General features: G+C 34.1%; 1 protein-coding gene across 2 annotated transcripts in view; it reads left to right on the forward strand.

Annotated features, from left to right (window-relative positions):
• LOC130447308 (extended synaptotagmin-2) overlaps window positions 1–27,966 on the forward strand; it is a 127,154-nt gene that overhangs the window by 42,736 nt on the left and 56,452 nt on the right. The window contains exons 6-10 of one of the 2 annotated variants that reach the window (XM_056784052.1): window positions 6,515–6,581; window positions 6,653–6,798; window positions 15,030–15,150; window positions 18,898–19,068; window positions 27,141–27,226. In XM_056784052.1, the coding sequence (XP_056640030.1) occupies window positions 6,515–6,581; window positions 6,653–6,798; window positions 15,030–15,150; window positions 18,898–19,068; window positions 27,141–27,226 (591 nt within the window). The remainder of the gene's footprint in view (window positions 1–6,514; window positions 6,582–6,652; window positions 6,799–15,029; window positions 15,151–18,897; window positions 19,069–27,140; window positions 27,227–27,966) is intronic. The other variant, XM_056784053.1, reaches the window with a different exon arrangement.

Consider the following 27,966-nt stretch of genomic DNA (forward strand, 5'->3'; position numbering starts at 1 on the left):
AGCGAATCTTCAAACTATAAGATCTGTTAAATATTTACTTTAAACTACGAAAGAGAGCTGTTAGATATTTACTCGTACTAAACGCCAGGTCTCACTGTAGGGACTTCTTTAAAAGTTTAAAAATTCTGACGCTTCATTCTTGAATCCGTTTGCCTAATTAGTAAGCACGCTTTTCTTCGCGCTTCAGAAAGAACGTTGCATTTAGAAACTCGGAGCGCGACCTTTATCATCCTACTCCACGTTCAGAATTAGTTAAGGGCTCAATACTTTATAATGCAAAAAAAGGCACAATCACTTGCTAATTAAAATCAAATCGTTATCATCCTTTCCCGCATTTCGCAATAATTTGAGGGCATATTTATTGGAAAGTAACTTCTACTCTGTAAACGACTTCTATTCTAATAATAATATTTAATTCTGGACATACTGCATAAGGGTTTAATTTTTGCTATAGACTTATATACTAATTATTTTCATCATTTTTCATAATTGTAGTATTTTCCATTTAATGAACGAGATATGAAGATATTAGTCACCTATTTTACAAAATGTATGTATAAAGAACGAAAGTAAAAAGTGTGTAACTTCTCCTCCAAAGTTGATATGAATAAATGAAAAATGTCCACAAAAAAATTTTATTGGGTTATACAGATATATTTATTACTTAGTATACGATCTACAAATACATTCTCATATTTCGTATTTCTATAAATTATTAACGAAACAAGAAGTAGGTCTTGAAAACACATCCTCAAAAACGCGATACGACTTTGCAAACGCCGCAAAGCACCTTTGTTTAACCAAGACCTAACCCTAGACGTTTCCGTCAACTTGTACGGCACGGAGTTTTCTGGAATACTCCTCTACTCGTAAATCGTTATTTAAATAAGAAAAAGATATTTACTTTAAGAGATTGTAGGTACGCAATTCAGTCAACAGATAACACAATAATCCAAATTCCGAAGGTAGCTGATGGAATAATTTTTTGACGGTGGAGATGATGGAATTTTTTACCAGATCAGAAGTGGGTATAGTTAAGCTAAAATTTTCAAATTCTTTCTTCTAGTATGGTAGGTATGAATGGATCTCTCAGTTGAGATGTGAAAGTGTTTGCGAACCAAACAAATAGATTCTAAAATGAAAAGAGCAGGTAGAATTAGAATTGTGTTTTTTTTAAATGTGTTCTACTGCTCAAACCAAAAAAATAATCTTTATTTTAATTTAAAAATAAATTCGAAGAGGAGCAAACTACAAGGCCCCCAGAAAGGCAAACCTTACTGAATACACGATTCAAACAACGAGTAATAACTTGTTAAAGCAGTACGAGAATCGAGCTGTTCAGGCAAAGATATAATCGCAAAATAAGCAGAGAATAAGTTTTTTTTCTACATGTATATAATTTGAGGTTGTATTAAGTCAATGTTGATTTTTAGAGCTGGTAAAGCTCCTTTATAAGATTAGACTAAAGTTTTCTCAGTGTTTAAACAGAAATGCAGTTCTTCCTCAAGCCTAATTAAGATAGATACCAACCTGGTTTCGTAAATTGTGGATGTTCCGCTAAACTTCATTCCCGTCACAATTTTAGAATTTTTTTGTGATTTCGTTAAAGTTCTGCATTTTTTTATCGCGATTTTTATACATTATATATAATTCCATTCCATAAAATCTCATGCTTCTCATAAAGATGAATCAATTCCATGACTTCATCGTCCGTCCACACATCCAAGTTCCTCTTAAGAGACACTTAATAGAATGCATCCGTATCATAAAGACTAGTGGACGTCAGCTGCGGCTCGGTGGGAGGAATGATTATAAAAAAAGAAATTCAGTCATTTCCTCCCAGCTGAAAATTTGTAAGCTGATTGGTAATATACTCTTGTGATATATAAAAAAATCAGCTAGCAGTGAGCTGAAGGAAAACTGAGCTTTATTACATATCTCTCTGATGTATATCACCTTTCTAAAAGAAGTAGTTAACTATATTTTCACCTGGTTCTCGGACTATTATCGTTAAATGACGGACTTTTCCTCAAGAACTACGTTTAAATTCCGATACTTTAATTACACTTAACATATTTGTAATGGTCTGGTCTTTTCCTTGTAACGATAAATTTATATAGGTTAAGTGTTTGGTTTTATCAAACATAAAGATATTTACACTTGAACAACGTATCAACTTATTAGAATGCGTATTGATTATTATTTTACACTACCGGTCAAAATTTTTTTTAGTTTATTTGATACACAAAAAATCAAAAACAGTGCAATCGATTACGACATTTATTTGTCACAAAATTGCAGTCCCTAATTGTAACTTATTAAAATTTTCGATTCATCGATGTCAACTCTTTTCGCTTTTATTATTTCGGTGCGTAGTTTTGGCATTCTTTCTATAAATTTCGACAAATGATTGCCGTCTATTTAACTCCGTTCATTTTCTATGATATTCCAAAGGTGTGAAGTGCTTTGTGAGTTCTCTGCCCAATTTCTCCTACAACCCAATCGAGTTGAGGTCAGGCGAATGTGAAGGCCATATCATTACTTTCAGTACGTTCTTCTTTTCCAATTCTTTCAAATACTCTTTGCACAGATTCGTGGAATGCTTGAGATCGTTTTGTTTTACTAGAATATAAACTTTCTGTCGATCAGGCGCTGGCCAGAACGTACTACATTTTTCTTTAATATTTTTTAAAATATTTTTTTCAATATCATACGGACTTTGACTAACTTTGACTGAACTACAATCTACACCTAAGAAATAATTCACAATAAAGAATAATAAACAAATAACGTGCACTAATATTTTTATTTTGTAAGACACTGCTTTTTAATACGAGTGTGAGGGGGAAATTTTTTTAAAATGCGTTTTATCGAAATTTGAGGAATCGGGTGGGCAAAAGCGTCTAATCGGTAGTGTAGGTAGAATTACAGAAGATGTATGGGCAAATGGAAATGCATATAGAAAAAAAGAATCTTAATTGGATACACTCATTACAGCGAACCTGCAAGGTCTCTAGACCTTTCAAAAAGAATGTTTCTTCTTGCTCTGCAAACCAGACCTCCACAGCTTTTATTACTTCCTCGTTAGAAGAAAATTTACGACCTTTTAAACTTTTTTTCAGTTGAAGAAAGAGGTGATAGTCGGACAAATCCAAATCTGGTGAATAAGGGGGTGTTCTAGTAAATCAAACACTAACTCACGAATTTGTTGCATGGCAATATAAGATTTGTGTGCAAGGGCGTTGTCCTCTAAAAACAAAACACCTTTGTATACCTTCCGCGTCTTTCTCTTTAATTTTTTCGGTGGTCAGAGTGGTCAGTAATGTCGAATAGTAATCTCCAGTTATTGTTTTACCCTTATCCAAAAAATCAATCATGATTAATCCATGGCAATCCCAAAAAACTGAAGCAAGGACTTTTCCAGCAGATTTTTGGACACGAAACTTCTTAGGTCTTGGAGAACCAGAGTGTCGCCATTCCATCGATTGTTGCTTTGTTTCTGAATCGTAGAAATGTATATAAGTCTTATCTGTAGTAACAATTCGGTTTAAGAAATCTACATCGTTTTCAAATCGAGCCCAGATCGAACGCGATGTTTCTACCCTTGCACGCTTTTGGTCAACATTCAAACATTTGGGGATCCATTTTGCAGCAATTTTTCTCATGTCCAAATTGACATGAATTATATAATGAACGCGTTCGTATGAAATGAAATTCAGTGTTTCATATATCCGTTTTAGCCCAATTCGACGGTCTGATAAAATCATGTCAAGACTGCATCGATATTTTCAGGGACTGACACAGAAACTGGCCTTCCCAATCGGTCATAATCCTCAATGGAAAATTTACCTCTTTTGAAACTTGCAGTCCAATTTTTCACGGTCACCAAGGGTATTAAGCATATCTTCGTAAATCTGCTTACCTCTCAACCCTTTTAAATACAGGTATTTGATGATGGCTCGATACTCCAATTTTTCGATTTTCACAATTTCGGTGGATACTTTTTTTTTCAATCTTTACACTGACACTTCTAATAAGTTATTGTTCGTGGCTATGGTAACGCAATATTTTGTTTATGCATGGAACTGGTCTAGGCTAATTAGACATCTTCGTACTTTGTGCCGTACGTAAAAGTAAAGGCTCTTATGAATAATTCGTTTTACAAGAAATCGTGAAATTAAGAAAATGCTATTAGAAATACTATTATAAAGAGACGATAAATCAAAATTTTACATTTCCCAGAAGCTAGGCGACGACGTACCTACACGACCCTCTACGTATTTTTATTATAGACCATTGTGCGTGAAATTGATATATGAAATCTTGTTGATTTAATCACCAAATTCTTTCGTTGTTTTTGTTTTCTTAATGAATATCACTATCGTTTCTAGTATATATGTGTAAAATTTTAAAGCTTGTTTTAAAAGTTTTGGAATATTTTGTTTTATTAAATTAATTAATTATAAAATAATTCATCAATTTTGTATTCAATAATACAGAGTGAGATTTATGTATGGAACGCCTCAATTATCTCGGAAACGATTTTTATAAATTTTTGTGATACGCCCGGTATTATGGCGGTATTTACATTGTTGTCAGATCATTGTTTTTTCCGGAAAAATATTGACCTTTGTTATTTCAAATGGATCACCCTATATATTTTGTGTTTTTAGAAATCCTCAAGAATTACCCATTATTTTTTATATGATATTCTCTATACATATACGAAGATGTATCGATATTTAGTTAGCGTAGATCAGTTCCATGCATAAACAAAATGTTGCGTTACCATAGCAACGCAAAATAACTTATTAGAAGTGTAAGTGTAAAGTTTGACGTCAAAAAAGTAAACCAGAGTTACGCAATAAATTAAAAGGTAAAAGATGTCCACCGAAATTGTAAAAATCGAAAAGTTGGAGTATCGAGCCATCATCAAGTACCTATCTGGATTTAAAAGGGTTAAGAGGTAAGCAGATTTACGAAGATATGCTTAATACCCTTGGTGATCAATATCCTTCCTAGGTGACGTGAAAAATTGGACTGCTTTAAAAGAGGTAAATTTTCCATTGAAGATGATGACCAATCGGGAAGGCCGGTTTCTGTGTCAGTCCCCGAAAATATCGATGCAGTTCATGACATGATTTTATCAGACCGTCGAATTGGGCTAAAACGGATATCTGAAGCACTGAATATTTCATATGAACGCGTTCATTATATACTTCACGTCAATTTGGACATGAGAAAACTTGCTGCAAAATGGTTCTCCAAATGTTTGGATGTTGACCAAAAGCGTGCAAGGGTAGAAACATCGCGTTCGATCTGGGCTCGATTTGAAAACGATGTAGATTTCTTAAATCGAATTGTTACTACAGATAAGACTTATGTACATTTCTACGATTCAGAAACAAAGCAACAATCGATGGAATGGCGACACTCTGGTTCTCCAAGACCTAAGAAGTTTCGTGTCCAAAAATCTACTGGAAAAGTTCTTGCTTCAGTTTTTGGGATTGCCATGGGACCTAATCATGATTGATTTTTTGGATAAGGGTAGAAAATAACTGGAGATTACTATTCGATACCACTGATCATCCTACGAGAAAAAATTAAAGAGAAAAGACGCGAAAAGCTACCCAAAGGTGTTTTGTTTTTGCAGGACAAAACACATAAATCTCATATTGCCATGCAAAGAAAACGTGATTTAGGGTTTGCATTACTAAAACACCCCCCCCCCCCTTATTAACCATATTTGGCTCCGAAATCATGGCATTTAGGTATAGGGAACATTCGATAAAAAATAAGTATTTCTTAAGGATTTCGAAAAGTGAGAAATATACAGGGTGATCCATTTTAAATGGAAAACAAAGTTCATTATTTTCCCGGAAAAAGGACAACACAAGAAAAAGGACAACACAAAAATTTATAAAAATCGTACAAGCCGTTTCCTAGACAATTGAGGCGTTTCATACATAAAACTCACTCTGTATATTGTCAACAAAGGCGAGAATTTATGCAAAATCTATTTTTAATACATAAATTCGAAGTTTTTGAATATTCCACCTAGATGTAAATACATATTGGGGTGTCATAAACACTGTGACCCAAAGATCTATTGTATCCCCCTTTCTTGCTGCGATACTGGGGAACCCAGTGTTTACAGCTGATCTGTTAGTACCACTATTAGAAGTCGTGTAGTGCTCTGGATTTTTGTATTGTTTCGCACTTCAAGAGAATGTGGATAAAGGTTTCGTCCTCTGCGCAACAAAATCTGCACGCCGCATTATCTGCTAACTCCTGTTAGTATTTGTAGATTGTTCTTACTTAGGTCGATACATTCGGCAGATTTTCTCTGGTTTAGTAAAAAGTAAGTCGAATAAAATGTGGTATACCCGGTATACCCAATTTATTTGGGGCCACTCTTTATTAGACATTATTAGATTTACTGTAAGATTCTACATAATTTATATAATTGTTTAAAAAAAAGTTTCCGATTTAACATAATTGTAATTTATTCTAGTTACGCTGGCGATTGTGATATTACTTTTCATTTAAAAGGAATGAAAGGTGGAATTCGAGATTTCCAAGTAAGTATGTGCCAGCCTTTAGAAGATATTTCAAATCTAATATTTGTGGTACCTTTTAAATAAATTTTTAGTTACATGGTATGCTAAGAGTAGTTATGAAACCGCTCATTACATCAATACCTTTGGTAGGAGGACTGCAAGTCTTCTTTTTGAATAATCCAGACATTGATTTTGATTTGGTGGGCATTGCCGACGTATTGGATATGCCCGGTTTAAGGTAATAATTATATATGTAGATATTATTATAGTACATAACTTTATATAGAATGGAACATGCATTTACGAGGGTTGCTACTTAAGTTTTGTAATATGACTACACTGTCAAATCTGACATTGCTATCGTAAAGTTTGACATTTTAAATAGTCAACTTACTCAGAACTTCATATGAATGCTATTTGAGTTGTTTACAGATACATAAAACAATAATTTTTGTCAAAAAATGAAATTGAATAGCGAGCCTTTTCGTGCGATGATTTACTATAACTTTCGACATGGATTAAACCAACAACATTGTGCCGATCAATTCACTTCGACTTTTGATGATGAAACACCGTCTCTAGTGCTTTACTGGTTTTCCGAATTCAACCGTGGTCGCACTTCGCTACAGTTGGATACCGCATAATATTAAGTTCGTTCCAACCCATCACAAAACCGTCCTTGGTACGGTGACGATTCTGCGCAATAGAGATTACGTGTTCCAACCGGGCGGTCAGCCCGCCCGGCCTAATCCGCGTTGATGTAGACATCCCGAGCGGCTTTGCTGGGTTAGAAAATGCCAACACGGGCCGTGCCGATCCCAACTCGCTTAAAGTAAGTACAGATCAAAGGAAGCCGAGCCGAGCCGAACAAAAATATAGAGTGGAGAAGTGCCGAGCGGCTTCAGTTACAATTAAACTCTAATGTTGAAACTATAATGTAGATGAAATAATCCGGTCGGCTTCGTTTTCGGTGTGGACGTCGCACCGAACGTACCCGCCCTACATAGCGATATATTACTTGTGGTGGTTGAGTTTTTTTCAAAATTTACTTTTAAGAGTATGTAATGAAATTTGAATAAATTAATGAATGCTAGTAGGAAATTAAACAATGATTTAATAATTTGTGCAATAATATTTTGAATATGTTTAATAATGTTTTCGTATTTTATTATTATCATATTCTATAGCAAATTTAAAAAAATACGCAAATAAGGATAGTTAATATAAAATACAGAAGTTTTTATACAGAATATGTTGAATTGATTGTTATTATTCCACTAAAGCTACAAACCATTTAAATAAACAGACACAGAAGTTATAAAATATTCAACAATAGTTGAATATTTTATCAAGAAAATTTTAAGAAAGACGTACAAGAGTTATATCAACTAATTTGACTAATATCAATGACATTTATTTATTTAATTACGATTATGATTATATAATTCGAATTATTAATTCAACTATATCACTCGCTTCATTTGGCTTCGATATCCAGAGAACTACTGACCTTTAAAAATGGTTAATTTATTGCCTTGCAATGTAGCATTAATTGTAGAAATTGCATCGATAACATCACTGCCACCACTGCCAGACTGTTCCATTTGGACATCCATCTGCGTTGCATCTTTTGTACTGGTAACAATTTTACTTGTAACACCAGCAACTGACACACAAGGAACTGTAGTATTGACTAATCGTCTTATGGTTGTACATCCATTAGAAGAAACAAAGGCACCTTTATTAAAATGATCACTGCAAAGTTTTTTTTCAGAGGATATTCCAAGTATGTTCATCCATTTCTGTTGAGTTCACTATTATCAGGCAAGCTTCAAAAGAGGCAAATGTTCCATTGAAGATGATGACCGATCGGGAAGGCCAGTTTCTGTATCAGTCCACGAAAATATCGATGCAGTTCATGAAATGACTTAATCAGACCGTCGAATTGGGCTAAAACGGATATCTGAAGCACTAAATATTTCATACGAACGCGTTCATAATATAGTTCACGTCAATTTGGACTTGAGAAAATTGCTGCAAAATCGATCCCCAAATGTTTGAATGTTGACCAAAAGCGTGCAAGGGTAGAAGCATCGCGTTCGATCTGTGCTCTATTTGAAAACGATGTAGACTTCTTAAACCGAATTATTACTATGGATGAGACTTGGATACATTTCTACGATCCAGAAACAAAGCAATAATAGATGGAATGGCGACACTCTGCTTCTCCAAGACCTAAGAAATTTCGTGTCCAAAAATATGCTGGAAGAGTTCTTGCTTCAGTTTTTTGAGATTGCCTTGGAGTAATCATGATTGATTTTTTGAATAAGGGTAGAAAAATAACTGGAGATTACTATTCGACATTACTGACCATTCTACGGGAAAAAATCAAAGAGAAAAGACGCGGAAAGCCATCCAAAGGTGTTTTGTTTTTGCAAGACAACGTTTCTGCATAGAAATCTCATATTGCCATGCAAAAAATTCGTGATTAAGGGTTTGAATTACTAGAACATCCCCCTTATTCACCAGATTTGGCTCCGTCAGACTATCATCTCTTTCCTCAACTGAAGAAAGTTTAAAATATCGTAAATTTTCTTCCAACGAGGAGGATTTTTTATATCAAATCACTATGCAGTTTTAGTAGCAATACAATTTATTCGTCAAAATATTTTTCATCAATTAAGTGCTGTCATTAATTGTAAACTTACTTGTGGAAACTACGAGTTTTACCTCCAGGTATTGATTCTTTTTTACACAGACAACAGTTAATAGTCATATTAAATAAACATACAGCCCAACAATCTTTGGTTTGCAGCTATATCGCTAACAATAACATTATGATAGGTTAAAGTTTGACAGTTATGCCAGCGCTGCGCGCGAACGCTGTACGCTATGAAAGAAAGAGATAGCAACCGTACCCAATCGTCTCTCTCTTTCTAACCGCGGACGTTCCCACTTACGGACATACCAATTTTATCTGTATAAGCTCTTTGTATACGATCTCTTCTTAGGTATCGTTTGTGAACCGTTCCCGGGATGGTCTTTTCGATACTTGCTTGATAGTAAGAGCTCCATCAAGCTAGCAGCCAAATATATAAATCGAAATGATTTTCATTGCTCGTTCTGAGAATCCAAACCCCGAATTTTCTCGTTGATTCGATTAAAAGATATTAATTAAAAGCGTGGTTGCAAATTTAGATTGGAAAATATTTTTTATTTCCGGCTCAAAATGTCCTCTGGAAAAACTTAAAATACCTATGAAATGCTCCTATTAAGGAAACCTAAAAAAATATCTAATTTTTCCGGATTATTCATAGTGCTCAGGTCGGTAAGTTATCTGTGCGCGTGCGCAGAATTTGATGATGTTTGTATTAAGTGATTGAAATAGTGTAGACGTAGGAGATCGTTCTATTTACTAGTTAAGTAACGTAATTACAGTAATAAATGGATCTCTCCAAAGTCACATGTTTTCTAATGCACTTTCAATGTTTAATTAACTTTTTTATTACACAAACATGCACTACAAGTTCCTTTTTCTACTACAAGTAAATAGAATGATCTCCTATCGTCTACACTGTTTCAATCACTTAATTCAAATTGATTCAAACATCATCAAGTTCTGCGCACACGCGCAGCCAACTCACAGGTGTGTGCGCAATGAATAATTCAGAATAATTAGTTATTTCCTTTTTTTAGGTTACCCTTATACTTTAGACAAAAAGGAAAATATTTTTGAAACGAGAGAATTAGGAGCATTTGATAGGTATTTTTAGTTTTTTCAGATGACACTTTGGACCGGAAATAAAAAATATGTTCTAATCTGGATTTGTAACCACGCTTTTAATTGATATCTTTTTATCGAATCAACGAGAAAATGCAAGGTTTGGATTTTCAGAAACTTCGATTCATATATTTTTTTTAATTTTGACTAATATTTGGATATTAAGTACGGTCCCGATAAGAAGGTTGGAACAAACATTTAATAATCCCTCAAAAAAGCTTGTGTCGGTTGGTGTAAAGAAATGCTGGAAAAATTCAATTGTAGTGCTTCAAAAGACGTGTTCAAGATCATGACAGGTGACGAATCATGTACGAGGTCTGGCTATTGAGAGACTGGTTACTAAAAACGGTTTTATTATGAAAATTATTCTACATTCGAATGCTGCTTTCGCCACACACCTTTCCATAGGTTTTTTCCATTGATCGAAGTGGTGCTCCAAGTCTTCTTTGGTGAGTGCCTTTAGGAGCTCTGCCGATTTTTGCTTTACCGCTTCCATCGACTCAAATCGGGTCCCTTTCAAAGAAAATTTTATATTCGGAAACAAAAAAAGTCGCACGGTACCAAATCTGGTGAGTACGGCGGGTGTTCGAGCACTAGAGGGCGCGTACTGGCCAAATAGTGCTTCACAAATAGCGCGTTATAGGCAGGTGGGTTGCCCTGGTGCAAAATCCACGAGTTTTTCTTTGACAAGTTTTTTACGAACTCGTTCTCGCAGTATTGTCAAAACTCACAAATAGTAAGTCTGGTTGACGCCACGCAAAAAGTTTGAATTGCCCATACGCGCACTCTGTTTTGTGCAGTTATTGATTTTTAATTTTTTACAGCGGATTCTACTAATCGAAGTAAATATCAATGATTTCAAATGTTCCAAGGTGTTTTACATCATTTTCTTCGAAACCAAAAAAAGCTGCGCCAACTTGCGTCATTTTTTATCATGCAATTTTTTGTGAAAAAAGGATGCAAGCACGTGGTGAAAATCTCGCCAATCATGTTTTAAATGTATTTTACGCCTAAATTTATTTCGATTTTGCTGATAATTCGTATACAGAGGTTTCCAAGGTCGCTGATAACGAATTTGATGATAGTTTTTTAGAAAATAAAATGGCGGATTAAATATGGTGACCAAATTTACAGAAAAATCACGAGATTTGAATAACATTTGGTATTTGGGGGCTTTCGTGGTTGCTGATTACGAGTTAGACAATAATTTTCTCGAAAACAAAATGGCGTATTCAATATGGCGACCATTTTTATAGAAAAATAACGCGACTCAAATGAAATTCGGTATTGTTGGGTTTTGTGGTTGCTGAAAAAGAATTAGCCAATAGTAATTCGAAAAAAAAAAATGGAAAATCCAATATGGCGACAAACTACAGAAAAATCACACGATTTGAATAAAATTTGGTATTTGAGAGTTTTCGTGGTTCCTGATTACGAATTAGATAGAAAACAAAATGGCAGATCGAATATGGCGACCATTTTTGAGCAGATCTTGATGGTAGATCAGGATAAGTTGTTTTCTTTGAATTTTTACCTTTGGGTGGATTCAAAATACAATAATAACAATCAGTGAAATGATCACTGGGTTCACTCCAAATTTTCGGCACTAAAAACTTCATTGCTCTTTTCTCAACTCGGTATCAACCTTTTTGGTTGGTAGATTAAAGTAAGCTTAATATGTTTCGCAAATCTTTGAATTTGTACTTGAATCATACTTTTTCTCTCTCACTTTAATAAATTGGTCGCAAATATAACAAAACGCGTCAGCATATCGTTTACAACTTCTTGTACAGATTGATACAGTGAAAAATTATATGAAAGGTGTTAGTTCTCTGTAATATTCAAACACAAACTGTTGTACTGGTCACACGCCTTTTACTTCTCTTTCCACACCAATAGCGTGCGAAATCCGTCATTGATTGGGCACAAAAATCAAACATTGTCAAATCACTGTAAGCTATTAAAAAGCAAATATTTTTTTAAGTTTAATCACACTTCTATTTATGTATATGCTCATATAACCAGAATATATTAAGTAAAACCTATGCTCAAAAAAATTGTTCTATTGACCCGTGATATTTAAGTTATGACGGTTTTTTTCTGTGACGCTTTCTTTGAGCTACGCGTTAGTATGGAAACACCGCCTTCCAAGCCCTTGCTTCAGTCCAGGGAAAACATGAAAATTACTCGGTGATAGGACTAAAACAATTTCATAAATGAGCGTGCCTCTTCATTTGTTTCGAATAACTACGTAAGCGTTGCAAAGTTTGACAATATGAATCTGCATTAATTGTTGCTCGAGTCTGCACGAACTCCAGTTGCCAGTTGCCATAATCTTACAGCTGTTGAAGTTACCGAGGTACCACTCGCAACATTCCAATCTGCGATCGAAATCATCCTCGAGAAGTGCGTGGAGCAGAAGCGGACGGTAAACCATCAGGTATTTGAACTTATCCCGATAGCCACACTACAGATTAGTTCTGCTGCTCAACTAACGCCAGCCACAGTGTTTCCATATTTTCGTTAGTTGTTACAGATACCTGTCATCTAGTACGCAGTACGTCGGCAACAGATCCCGTTATTAAGGATTTTTGATACGCCTTTCACTCTGTTGACCGATTTGGTAAGGGAGAGGAGTTCAGAAATTGTTGTTAAAATTCGATAAACATAGTTTCGTAATCAGCGTTCGTTTGCATATACCTATGACGTAACAAAAAAACCTCTTTCTTGAAGCGTGAGATTGTATCAATTATTCATTTTGAAAACGCGAGTACGTGTTACCATGACACAGACACAACTGTCTGAAGTACGAACATGCTCCGTTTTAATTTTTTTCCACCGGACTTATACCGATTGTTCGAAAGCGTTGCATGACTTATGCCGATCTCTGTATCAACCTCGTCTATATATGATAAGAAAATGTCATGCCCGATGAGAATGTTTGGGTATTATTGAAAACTACATATTTCTTTGAGCTCTTACTTTAAACTCAAGTTATAATTTCTGGTTTGTGCAGGATAGGGGACCCAGTAGAATGTTTTCTATATATACGAGGGCCTTTTTTTTCAACCTCCGATCGCTCCGTGCAGACGCTACGCGAGCAGAAGAAAGCGCACATGCGCTGTAAGCGACTGCGAAGCTCTCACACTACATACTTTGCCATTATTTACATTCAAGCGTCAGTCGGCGTTGTGTTACAACCACGTAAACATGTTCGTCATTATTTATGCTCTCGCCAAGTGTGAATTGCAAAGTGATTCGTTTTCTACAGGCTGAAAGCCATAGTGCTGGAGAAATTCATCGGGGAATGAGTCATAGGTTTGAGGAGAACACATGAGTGATGATGTTGTGCGTGAATGGTGTCGAAAGTAATGATGTACATGATGAAGGGGGCAAAGGACGCAAATCTGTCGTTTCAGATAACTTGGTTCAACGAGTTGACAGAATAGTTAAAGAAAACCGCAGATTCACCCTTACTGCTTTGTCTACGAAATTTCCAGAAGTTTCAATGTCTGTTTTGTACTCTACATGAATTCATTGGCGGCAACTCTCTTTGAATAGGGTAATGAAAAGCTTGTCCATAGATATGACAACGGTCTCAATCTCCTCCGTTATTATGTTAAACAGTGTACCAATCTTTAGTTAATAAAATTATTGTTTCATATGAACTTTTCTTCTATTCATAGTCTATCGGAGGTTGAAAAAAAATTTAGTCTATTGTACCGAGTAAAATAGTATGTAAAGCTACGTTTACATCTGGCACAATCACAATTCAAGTATAGGGATTTGTATCAGAACTTGTGCCAGAACTTGTATCGGGATTTGTATGAGTGTATCAGTTGTGTTCACATCTGGAGTGTATCAGTTGTCACATTTGCGCATTGTGTTTGAACTCCTCTGTTTATATTTTACTGTCTTCTTCTTCTTCTTCTGTAGAAGAAAACATAAAGAAAAAAAAAATAAATCAAAAAGAAAACGTATGGTGGTGACAAAGGCAATTTTTAAGTGATCGGGAAACTGCAGGCGGGCATGCTCTTTTAACGAATGAGCTTATTTTAGAAGATGGTAGTTGTTTTAAAAATTTTGTGTGAATGGGCACATCAGATTTTGAACACTTATTAACATTAGTAGTTCCACTTATAAAAAGGAAAGACACTTGTCTTCAATTTCTTTTTTGGTTGACCCCATCTCCAGTGCAATCTTACGAAAAATATCGGCCCTTAAATTATGGTTTTTGTACTCCTTTGATTTTACATATCACACCCCACTTTCCCGTATTTTCTCAATTAAACTCGTGCGTTCCTTGGTCCAGTTTGACATTTTTAATAAAATTAACACGAGAAGTTAACAGAAACAGTAGTTACAAAAGTTAAATGAAATGGTAGCAACTTAGCACATATAACCATCTGTTCGGTGTAAACAATAATAAATCACACCGCGCACTCGCGAGTATCAGTATCAAGTCAAAGGCAAATCGACCATATACAAAATGTATGAGCGACTTGTTTCAAATCTCGGCTTTTAAAGCATTTGTATCGGCAAATGTATCTGGAACTCTCAAATTTGTATACGCCCTGATGTAAACGTAGCTTAAGCATGTTCCATTCAATCGTCTTATTTTGACTTGGTTTTTCTGCGATTATTCTCTATTATTATTTCTATTTTGTGAATATTTTTTGACGTTTCAGTGATATTTTGAGAAGAATTGTCGTTGAAACTGTGGCGTCTAAAATGGTTTTACCAAATAAGTTTCCCATTAAATTGAGCGAAGAAGTTGAAGCTGTTGAATTGAAAGCTCCAGAACCAGAAGTGAGTTGATTTTTGTTCAATTATTTTACTATCAATGAACATGTGTATCAATTATATGTCGCGAGGAATATTCAATTTTTGTGGACTCCTTTGTCGATTTACGAACTTCAGAATCGGCTTCTATTTAAAAACGTGTATTTGCATCTCCGTTCGCAGTATCCAGGACACTAACTAATCCAAACCCGTTCTAGAATGTACCCCTCGGAAACAATGTTCTCCCGAAAGAGCCCCCTATAACCCCTCTCTCAATTAATCGAGTCATCAGACTTTTTTCCTGCTCGCTTACGACTTACGACTAGAACGACTTCAAAAGATCGATTTGTTGAAGCTGTACTTCCTAACAACATTCCCATATTCACCTATGTTACCAGGCGCTGTAATAGCTGAATGTTTTGTGGTACGTTTATGTTGTATGCTTGCCTCAAAATAATGTACAGGGTCCTTCACGACCCAAACTCACGCAAAATTTCAATACAACTTTATATAAGGCAGAGTATGGCTAAAGTCCACCATTTTTTAATTATTTCACATTTTCGAAAATTTTGAACATATGCAGCTTTCCACTAAAAAAATTTCTAAGTTTAAGTGAGACAGGTGTAATATTTTTGGGATTTGGACAAATAACACTTACAGCTTTCAAAATCAGTGAAAACCTTGACAAAAATTTATATAGGGTGTTCAGAATTTTGCTATTTAAAAATTTCGAAAACTTAATTTTTTCAAATGACAACCACCATTTTACTTTGAGGGGACTTTGTTAGTAAATTCATATATCTCAAATTAACGGCTTTTAATTGTCACCTGCTGATGGCGAACAAAAGTTAATGTTACAAAAATTATAATACTTTCGTCAATTGAAAAATATTTAAAAACACTACACTAAGAGGAGAAGAACAAAATTAAACTAAAATAAATATTCAAAATGGTTGCCTCCAACTTCCAAACATTTATGGATTCTTCTTAAATACCAGTACTGAGTGGCGTTTCGATTTTCTTGCGGTGAAAGAGTGCGAAATTCGATATCTTTTATACGACCCAAAAAAAAAATCTAATGGAGTGAAGTCCGGTGAACGGCGAGGCCATTGATGATGCGGTCCATCAGTCTTCAAAATGCGTCTGTAAAAAGTTATTTACAAACGCACTACCGTGTGGTGGGGCTTCGTCGTGCTGATACCACAGCTGTTTCCTAATCAGCTTTAGTAGGTGTAAATAATTTTCTAATATTTCTAGATATCTGTTACCTGAAATAAACAAAAATTTGAAGTAAAATTCACCCTCAAATTTAAATAGTAATATTACCATTCAAATTTTCGTCATAAAATTGTACCACCAGCATTTCAGCTGTCATTTTTTATCACAGCAAAAACAATAATAGTAGTTACCCCGGTTAAATTTTCGATTCTTCTGAATTTTATACTAATCTGTCCAAATTAAGTTTTGAAAAAAAATTTCATCTTCCTGAGTTTTCATTAATATAAATTCTCAAAAATCAATTCTTCTTTGATCGTCACCTGGTTCTAAATTTTGTTCCAACGAGATTGAATACGGATGAAACTTGTGGTTTTTAAGAATCCTGTGAATACTTCTCTGATATTCCCAAATTTCTTTCCGCATCGGTAAATGAATTTTCAGGATATGCTCAGAAGTACAACAAGACTGTAATATCATTGGCTTCATTGTTTACGACAGGTTTCAATTTGCTGCGCGGTGCAACAAATTGACCGTGGGTTTTACAATTATGAATGAGCCGCGTAAGTGTATCAGGGGTGGGTCGTGGTCTATCCGGATATCGCAAACGGAAAGTATCGCAGGCTCGTTTAATAACCCTGTTTTCATTGTTTGTTTGTTTGTTGATATGTTAGCTTTTGTTTTTTTTTTCTTTTTGTCGCTCCAGAGAACCGAAAATTAAAAACCATGAAAATTTCAGTTTTTTCAAATTTCTACAAAAACCGTTGATTTGTGATATATGAATTTACTAACGAAGTCCCCTTAATGTAAAGCGTAGAATCCAATGGCGAAGAGAAAAATGTGAGTTGCCATTTGAAAAAATTGAGTTTTCGAAGTTTTTAGATAGCGAAATTCGGCACCATTTTCTGAACACCTTATATACATTTTTGTCAATGTTTTCACTGATTTTGAAAACTGTGAGTGTTATTTGTCCAAATCCCAAAAATATTAGACCTGACTCACTTAAACTTAGAAATATAATTTTTTAGTGGACGGCTACATGTGTCCAAAAATTTAGAACATGTAAAATAATTAACTTCCCGTATAACCGGAAGTTTCAGAAACCTGAAATTATTTTAGCTGAAACGAACAAGCAAATTTTCAGAACACTAGTCGCAGTACTTTCCCATATACATATCGATTCATCTCGTCGTGAAGGACACAAGGGCGGTAACTGTTTGCCTCGTGCCGTTGTTTTACAGAACTTGGAGTTTCTTGCTTTGATACTTATGAGTGCATCTCCACGCCATAGATGCGTAGAATTTGTTGGATATAACGAAGAACGTGAGGTATAAATTGGTCTTTAGTTTTAGCTCGCGTTTCCTTCCAAAGAATCCTCTCAGCCGTCTCATCATCTTATCTTTCTTTGTTGTCTACTAGGTTGTCAATACAGTCATTAGATTTCAACTTTTGCTCCACAGTATTTTGATAACTTCCCAGTCTCCTTAAACAATAATGATTGGGTCTATAGTTTTCTGGAGTAGTAGCGTTCTAATCGCCAGTTGGGTGCTCGTGGTGGCGATAATGGCAAGAGGTCTCTTACTATGCTTTATTGCAGAAAACTCTTGAATAGTACATTATTTATTACCAGCTTTAGAGGGCTGCTTTAACGTTTATTTTTGCTGAGTTAAATTTTTTTTATAAATACACGATTGCCATCTTATTGTTTAAGAAACCGTTTCCTTGCTGTGACAGAATATATTCACGACCCATTTTGCTTTAATAATCACTTTTACTCAGGTCTATAGTGATCGACCATCACACAGTGGAAAATTTAAGCTCAATGCAACTTTGATATTCTTTTGTCTTTTACTTCTTTGTATTTAGCGTCCATAAATAAAAATATATTTTTTTTGTACCGTGTCTGTCTTCAAGACACGTCAGCTTTATGCGACCTATCCATCTTCTGCAGATAGCCTTTTCCTTGGAGGCGAGTAATGGGATACTTGGTACCTCGCATTATATGTCCAAAATAACTGAATTCTAATAGCTGGTTATCTCAGCTGAATGTTTTGTGGATGAGTCCTTATGTACGTTGTATGTTGTATTTGTTGGGCGTAATAAGGAACTTGATGAGGTGTAACTTGGTCTTTAGTTTTAGCTCGGGCTTCCTTCGGATGAATCCTTTCAGCCGTCTCATCATATTTTTTGGCTATCTACTAGGTTGTCAATATAGTCAACTCTTGCTCCACGATCTTTTGATAACTTCCCATTATCCTTAAAAATTATGCTTAGGTCTATAATTTTCTGGAGTAGTAGCTTTATCGCAGGAAACTCTTGAATAGTACATTATTTATTACCAGCTTTGGACGATCTATCGACGACCTATCCATCTTCTACCCTCTGCCCTTTCCCTGAATAATCAAGGGAGGAATTTGATATTTGGTACCTCGTATTTTATGCCCAAAATAACTGAATACCTCTTCATTACTAGTATGAGTAGTCCACGGGATGTTGAGGATTCTTCGATATCCCCACATCGCTCTCCTTACCAAACGTAACATATTTTTGTAATTTTAGGGTGTACTTAGAGTACACGTTTTGGAAGCTAGTCACCTCATGAAAAAAGATATTAGTGTTTTAGGCAAAGGAAAATCAGATCCTTATGTCGTTGTCACTGTAGGTGCACAGGAGTTTAAAACAAAAGTGATTGATAACACTATAGATCCAAAATGGGATTATTGGTGTGAGGTAAGCTGCAATTTTATTTTTTTTTGTTTGCATGATATTAATTTCGGAAACACTAAACATGACATTTTTTACACAAATTAGAGCAAAATCAAATTACTTTTAAAAATATTTTGAAATATTTAATTAAGCCCGCCGACGATGAACTGAAGAAATAATCAATAAGGGGGGTTAACCCGATTTTTCTCGTAGTCAGATGAGGCATGTGGACGAATTGTTTCTACAAGATTCATTTTGACAAAACAGGTCCAGTAAATGGGGGGTTTTATGTCTCGGTGAACCTATCGAATTGCAAATTTGCTGAGTTTAGTAGAGAATCGAATCACTCAAAGATCAAAACTGATATTGCGCCGATATGTCCCGGGGGTGGTATTGCGAAAGACGTTTGTGTGACGAATTTGTGTAAATTTTATTTAGTCACCCACTAAGAGATGGCGCCAGCTTAGGATTGAGAGATAACAAAAGGACATGTCGGAACTGTGCTGTTCCTTTATTAATTTTTGCAACGGAGTTTTGCCGGTTTAAAAAGTGATCATTTGTAAAGTGTGTACAAAAACATGAAACCTAATTTCATGTTAATAAAAAATTATTTATTTATTATTCTTTGAGGTTAGGGATGTTTATCTGCTTTGTTCCTAATAAATGAAGTATCGAAATATAACGGAATTAAAAAAAATTTCGTTTGGATCTTCTAGTTAGGTTAGAATATTTCTTCGCCTTACTATATGGTAACGCTAGGCTAATAGGCAACTTAAAAATGGCGGGTCAAAACCTACTTTTGCTTCGCAAAAACCTGTGCGTAATATTAAGTTTTATTTTTTGGAAGGGGGGCTTATTTTAACTTTTGTTTTTACAGTCGTGGTTTTATTATTACAAGAAGCTCTTAACACATTTAGCCCCGGGTGGCATCAAAGCGATGCCTCACTACCATATGCCTAGAGGACCGCGTGGTATCAATGTTATGCCACGCGATATGAATGTTATTTGGACGTTATTTAAATGGAATTGAAAAAGAGTGCGTTCCAACGACGACATTGCTAGTTGCGGGTTCCCTTTATAGGCAATTTATAGTCTTGTACATTAGGGGTAGTGAAAATATGACAAAATATGTGGCAAACGTTTATCATTACCGGTCGAAAGCTGATATAAACTTACTACTAAAAGACATTTTAGTTTATACAGTGAGCCTTATATTCCTTAAAAGTTATTTGTATGCCAAGGACTGAAAGCGCTACTCTCCTTCTAAGTCTATAAGTTTTTTCCAGCGACGCTTTAACCTTTTGAACTTTTCCAAATAACAGTTGCCAAAGTTTTCCCCAAAATAGGCGCTTAAGTATACAATAACGTCTTCGTTTGATGAAAAGCTGTCTCCTACAAGTGAAACTTTGATGCTAAGAAACAAGAAAAATGGGGGGTCATATTTTATGAATACGATGGGTCGTCAACCAATTCGAAATGCAAGTTTAGCGTTGGCGATTACCGAATTGTGAAAAAATTGTTGTCCTAATGGAGTACACTGTTTTTATCTCTCACCGTAGCTGGACGAATGGCTCGATTTCTCTTCGTCTCATGTGTCGATGCAACTGTTTGAGTATGAGCACCTATATGAGGGTTCACAAACCCGAGCTATACTGCGGGTACTGTGATTCACAGTCTTGTACACACAGTTCATCCCCGGAATCTTGTTCAGTCCAGCCTACTCATAGTTATGAATTTTAGTGCCTAGAGCTACGTGTTTAGTGATAAAGTGTCACTATAACGCACACATCGAGTCGATAGCCTCCCTGTGTATCAACCATATCAAGGATTCAATGGCCTCCTCGTATCTATTCTCTATACTATAGATGCTTCTTCTTTTCTACTTTGGATGCATCCATTTGAACTATATCTGACCTACAAAGCGTGCTTAACACTTCTAAGGAGTAACTATACCAGTCAACTATTGTAGCCGAGGTCCCGATTATGGCTGAACTTCTGAGTCAGTAACAGTATCATTTCTGGAGGCAGTTTCAAATTCTCAAACCAGGTACCTTACGAAGTATTTACCTCGCCTTTGCTTCAAACTTTGTGTAATCGCCCTACAAAGCTCTCTCCCACTCTTCTCTAGTCCCATTTATATGTTCTTTAGTCCACTGCAACCTCTTCATTTTATTTAGACGTCTTAAAAGATGTTTCCTCACTACCACCCTTCCGAAAAGGCCACCTTCCCTTAGTCTCCTTTTCACTGTAGAAGTACTCAAAGGCATATCTCTAGATTCATTGATCTGAGCGCTTTTCTAGGCTGGTGTCGATCACGTTTGTGATTTTTCGTGGCCGCCCTGAATGTTTTCTATCGTCAAAGCTCCTGGTGGGTGCATATTTTTTCACGTTGTAGTCTACGGTATTAAATCAGCCGCAATGGTACGGTTACTTTTGCCTAAACTATTAAGTCTTCCGATTAATGCAAGAGTGTCAACCGATAGTTTCTGGATCTTACCCATTTTAAAACTCAAAAGTCTGAATTTACGAGAACGAAAATATGTCGTACACGAACTTTACAAAAATATGTTTATTTAAAAAGTATAAATCACAGCACGTTCTTGCGTTTCACATGGCTAACTGGGACTAAACTATAATCATAAACACCGAAGAAATAATTCACAGCTAGAGAATAATAAACAAATTAACCAGTACATGGAGTTTTGACTTATGACCCTCACCGACAGAATATAAACATGCCTTGTAAAAAAATATCGACCCAATAGTTATAAAATTTCGAGCTTATGTTTGAGCACCAACGGCATCTTTCCATACAATTTCAATTGACCTAAAATCAAAATGCTATATTCGATTATTTTATAACCTTTCCTCGTATAATATATGTAGCCCGTGTAAGGGGTGGTATATCAGACGCATATCACTTTTGATCTATAGTATATTTTCCGATTCAACCAGCAAGACATTGTAGGTAATATACAATTTTTGTTCTTATTTATTGGACTCAACACCTCCATAGAAATACATGCAGTGATGTTTGGATCTAACGGGTAATATTTAATTATGAATGCTGATGAAAAATCCTGAAATAGGTGTAATTTGTTTTCATTTTCTAAATAGAATAATTCACCTACTTCTTCAACTTAATGAATGATTTATGAACAGACGAGCAATAATCTAAATTTACAGGAAACGCCCAACAACAAAAGTAATTATTGTAACGCTATATATATAGGGTCGACATCTTAGTATTTAGAAAATAGACTAATAATACAAGCATTCAAACTCAAACGTCCGAATTTTTTAATGCTGCCTTGATTTTCCTCAAAATTTAGAATTAAGCTTATCTTACACTCCATATCTGAGGATCTACATGGTCGCAAGGTGTACAAATTGTTTTTAAGGGGTGAAAACCATCCCTTAGCCAAAATTACCTAAATTATAGTTTTCCGTACTTTTTTTCAATTTAAATATTTTTCGTTTATGCAACATAAACATCTTGTACAATAGAAAATTTATATATTTTGAATTATCAACCCTTAAAAATTTTTAAAAACTACCCTTCTAATGAAAATAATGTAGGAAAAAATCTTTAAACGATTTAAAACATTGCAATTTCATTTTTACTGTAAAAAATTCATAGCATTTCAATAAAATTTAATTGATTATTAATTTTTATTATTCAACTCTTAAAAACCGCCCCTTTGCAGAGAATGAAATTAGAATAAATCTAATGATTTCCAACTTTTAGATTTTGCATTCTTTTTGGTGTTAAAGTTTCTTGTCCCTACTTGAAGTAATTTTTAATTGTCTGTACCCTGTCAACTCTTAAGAACCACCCATTTGATAAAAAATACAATAAAAAAGTAGTGTTCAATGACATTCAATGTTTTGATTATACGTAAAAAAATAATAATTTTATTAACAAAACTTATTATTATAATGTTGTACTTAGCATCAACAGAAAAAATTTTATAAAAACTTTTTCATATCCTACAATTAACAAAAAAAATTCAAATTCTTATTTTTTTTGTAACTCCATTAATTTTGAAGCTATCACATCCTATAAAAAACCGTTCTGAAGGTAATTTTTAGAACTACAAACCTATGTATGTTTAGAAAGGCTTGATCTCTACATTCAATTAAAGGGCTGTGGATAAGCAATCCTCGAACTATAGTGACAGATTAATTTTGTTATAACTCCATCAATTTTTATGCTACAAAAAAATTAATATAGCAAAATAATCATCATAAAAAATTCTTTGATTTGACTGTTTATTTGTTTTTATATATCTTATAGTTATGGAGAAAAAATGAGCAAAAAAAATTTTTTTTAAATAAAATAAAAGTATTATTAAATGGTAATTTTTTTCAAAACTATGCATTTCTAATCAGCCATACTTTCAGATGTCGTAAATAACATCCAAATAAAGTATTTGGTACAAGGAATAAGTTTGATTTTGATTTTCAATAAAATGGCAATAATTTTAGTGCAATTTTTTTTAGCTTTAACTATTTCACATCATATGTCACTGAAATTTCCGTCGAAACGACTTTGATCAGTGGTCATTTGAAATGTCTTTTTAAGCTCTTTAAACAGTATCTCATGACTTTTTGTTGAAAAATGTACCCTTTTCCCGTTATTTGAAGTTAAATGCTCAATTACGTAAAACAAAAGCTATTCAAGTATCTATAACTTGCTTTAGGCACAACATTAAGATTTCAGAATAAAGCTTAATTTCTTTGTTTTTTTAAAAGCTTCGTTTTTGTTCATTACACTTTTTTCGATAAAATGCATCATTACAAAGTTATACGTAAAAAACTATTAAAAATGCGGTTATTTTCGACGAAAAATCATATTTTTTAATTGCGAATAACTCGGAAACTATTGATCTGGCGAAAAAACGTAATGCCATTTTTTACTTTAAATTTGGTGATCTTTTGATTACTGGAGTTATTTTCGTTGAAAAATTTTCCACCCCCGGAAAGGGTTGGGATCCCCTGGGGGGTTGCACACTTCGGCACCATTTAGATCTCGCTTTTTGGATACATACCTATCATCTGTCAAAATTTCAAATTTATCGGTGTTGTATTAGAGAATTCGGAGGAAAAATACTTGAATATCCGGCCTATAAAAGGTTATCAATACAATAAAAAAATAAAACTGCATTAAGAAACCATGGAATATCAAAAAAAACATACATTCAATTATAAAAATTCTTCAAACTGAATCAAGTACACTATAAACGAATTTTTAGAATATGTTTACATACACAGAAACGAAAATCAATAAGTGATAAAAAAACTACTTAATTTATATGAAATTTCTATTCTATTATTTAATTCATGACTGCTACATATTTTTGAGATGTAAAAACTAAGGATAAAATTCGTTTTTTTTCTTGTTAAAACAGATTTCTATTTTGATTTTATTTTTATTTTGTTATTCATGAATTTGATCTATGATTAATATAAATAAGCAATTTGTCAGTGTCAATACTATATTTTGATAAAGACTAAAATAAGTCGAAACTTCAAATTTTTACCTTTAATTTTAAACGAATTTTCTTAGAAAATAATAAATAATAAGAAAATTGTATCGATATATTTATGCGTCAAACGATTTACGAACATCCTGGAAAAGACTTGTCATCTACTTAGTATAGTTCTTCCAATATCAATTGCAGAAGACAGTAATAACCGAATCGTCAAGGATAGATCGATGGCGACAAGATTATTTGTGTCAGATAAAAGACTACCAAAGTAGACAATGGGCAAACGTAAAACAGATTTACGAAAATGTAATCAGTCTCCAGAATTAAGTGAAGAGGTTGTAGAACAACAGAAAGCAGCAGACCTCCAAAACCTTCTAAAAATCTATGTTAAACATGCTATCAAAGAAGAAGATAAGTATGTGATATGACCCTCTTTACAACCCATCATAATTCAATCAAATGATGACTCTAGTTCAGACGATTCTGACTACCATTAATATTTATAAAGATACTTTGGAATTAAAATGTTTTTTTATTGTTTTATATGCAAATAATTCCTGGTTTTTGCTTTGAAATTTCGTTTTCCATTGAGTACAAAAAGGGCTCAATTCACGTCTGGTTCCCTGTTTAAACCAAACGCCCTTACAGGCAGGTACATTTTGCTCGTCTACTTACGTTTTATAATTTAGTATTCAGTTGTAGCAAGTTAACGAGTGTATAATAATGATTTTTGTCCAAGGTCAAAGTCGGACTACAATTAAGTGCATCTGCCTAAATAGCCGTTCAATGTATAATAATTCGATTGCCTTTTAACGAATACTTTCTTGCATAAGATATACATATTTTGAAAAGTATTTATAAAAATAATAAATTTATAAAATGGACCAGCAATTGATATTGGAAAATCTATACATTTGGTTTTATTTATTCAATCTTAGGCCATCTTACCGCTTGATGTATGGCCGTTTCCTTGGGGGTCATGCCATATATTTTCTCCTCCATGTCTTTCTATTTTTCGTTTGTTCTCTTATTCGTACCCATTTTATTTTCTTTATATGTATCAACAGCTTCTTTCACATTTTCAATCCATGTTTTTTTTAGTCTTCCTTTATAACTTAGAATATTTTTTTTGGTATTTTGTTTTCGGGTACTTAGTATCCTTGATACATTGACACAGTAATTTCAAACAATGACAAAATATTGTTTGAAAAAGATTTTTTTTTATACACTTAATAGAAATCGAAATATCAACAAGTTACATTACTTTATGGACAAACTGTACAGTAATTGACCTGTTTCGGGATTTTTCAAATATTTTCACTTGAAGACATCACTGTATATTGATTTACGAAATGCGCAAATTTTGGAAAGGTTTCTATTTGTAAGACCTTATCCAATTTACCTTTCTACTGGGCTTAGAAGATTATACAATGGTTGCTACTTAAGTTTTGAGATATGGCAACACCGATGTGAATATGTCAAATATGACATTTCCATCGTAAACCTTGGCATTTTTAATGGCGAACGTACTCAGAGTGTTCTCAAACCGAGTGATGGTCAAAAAATTAAATTAAATCGCCAATATTTTCGTGCGATGATTTTCAGTTCAAAGAAATGTTGAAGAAATTCAATCTGGGTGCTTCAAAAGACGTCTATATGATCGTTTCAGGCGACGAATCATGGATATATGCATATGGGTATTTCAAGATCTTTCAATTCAACAAAATTTGTTCGCACACGAAGACCTTCGAGGCATATAGTCGCCTGCTCTTTTGAAATAACTGGACACGTCTCCACCATTCCATTATATCAACGTAAAACGGTCGATTCTGAATGGTACACCACCATTTGTTTGCAAGCGTTCGAAAAAATCATGGAAACCAATCGCAGAAGAAGAATCATTCTCTACCACACATCATTTCCAACAAGACCGTTATTGACTAAGTTGGAATTTCTGGAACCGTTGGCGATATTCATACTGAATACACTGTTTACACCAACAATTTACACCAACAATTTACACCAACAATCTGACGCGCGTTTAGATAACAAAGTTATCGTCTTCAAAGACTGAACGTAAACAGTTTACCTTCAGTCTCTGAAGACGATAACTTGGTTATAGAAACAGACAGCGTAATTGTGAGTGTTGGTATAGTGGTGGTGTAAAAACGTTATTGAACAATGAAAACTTCGAATTGATAGGTCATCCGCCGTGCAGTCCTTGTTTGGCATCCAATTATTTCTTCTTATTCCTGTAGTTTGAAAATAAATCGTGACCTCAAAGTTTTTCTACACCTGAAGAAGCTATTCAAATCACATATTTTGGAGGTACTTTAATCGGCATGGAATTCGTTCAAATGTATACAAAAGTGAATTGATCTTAATGAAGAATATTTTGAAAAACAATAACGCCATGTTCAATTCTAAATGTTTGTTTTCATTTGTGTATCTCAAAACTTAAATAACAACTCGTATTTTTTTTTCATGATTACTCAGATATGAGATTAATCAATGAGAACAAAAAGTTTTAATTTGAATATTTACTTGGTTTAAATAATCAATCATGGAATGAATATTTCTATTTTCTCATTTCAATTTTACTAGTTTCAAATACTAGAATCAAATGGACAACAACTTTATATACATGTTTTGGACAAAGATGATACAGGTGGAGATGAGAATTTAGGAAGGTAAGAATTTGTTAAAGAAAAAACGGGATTCACAAGTTTCTTCTCTAAAATAAAAATTAATGCATATTAGAATAAATGACTAATTTATAAGTTGAATAGAAACTTTTGCATCTCGCTTTAAGAGTGGGGTTTAGGTCGATTAACAAACTAATAAAAATAAATTGCAATTATATAACCAAGGTGGAGTTTTAATTTTTCAAATAAACACATCATGTTTTTCTCTATGTTTTTCTTCTGTTATATCCTGAAATTAAAACTCTTCTTTATTCTCACTGCTTGTACAGCTTTCGCGCACGTCTTCATTTTCATTCATTCTTTTAAGATATTCTGATTATATTAGATGTTTGTTAAACATTCAAATAAATCATAGAAGAATTTTATATGTATGTACTAAGAATATGTAAAAAAGGCAGAAAGTCGAAATATCGAAACTGAATTGGATCATAAAGTGATTATAAATCCAGGAGAGCGTTTAGGAATGCATTTTATTAGATTTACGAGGCGTGGTTATCAAATAACGAGACTATAAAATACGAGGATATATTTTATTACTCAACATATTCTCCTCTTAATTGGATACATTTATTACAACGAACCTGCAACGTCTCTAGACATTTCAAAAAAAATGTTTCTTCTTGCTCTGCAAACCAGACCTCCACAGCTTTTATTACCTCCTCGTTGGAAGAAAATTTACGACTGTATAAACATTTTTTCAGTTGAGAAGAGAGATGATAAATGGA

The sequence above is a fragment of the Diorhabda sublineata genome, chromosome 8 (assembly GCF_026230105.1).
Source record: "Diorhabda sublineata isolate icDioSubl1.1 chromosome 8, icDioSubl1.1, whole genome shotgun sequence".
NCBI classification, from domain to species: Eukaryota; Metazoa; Arthropoda; class Insecta; order Coleoptera; family Chrysomelidae; genus Diorhabda; species Diorhabda sublineata.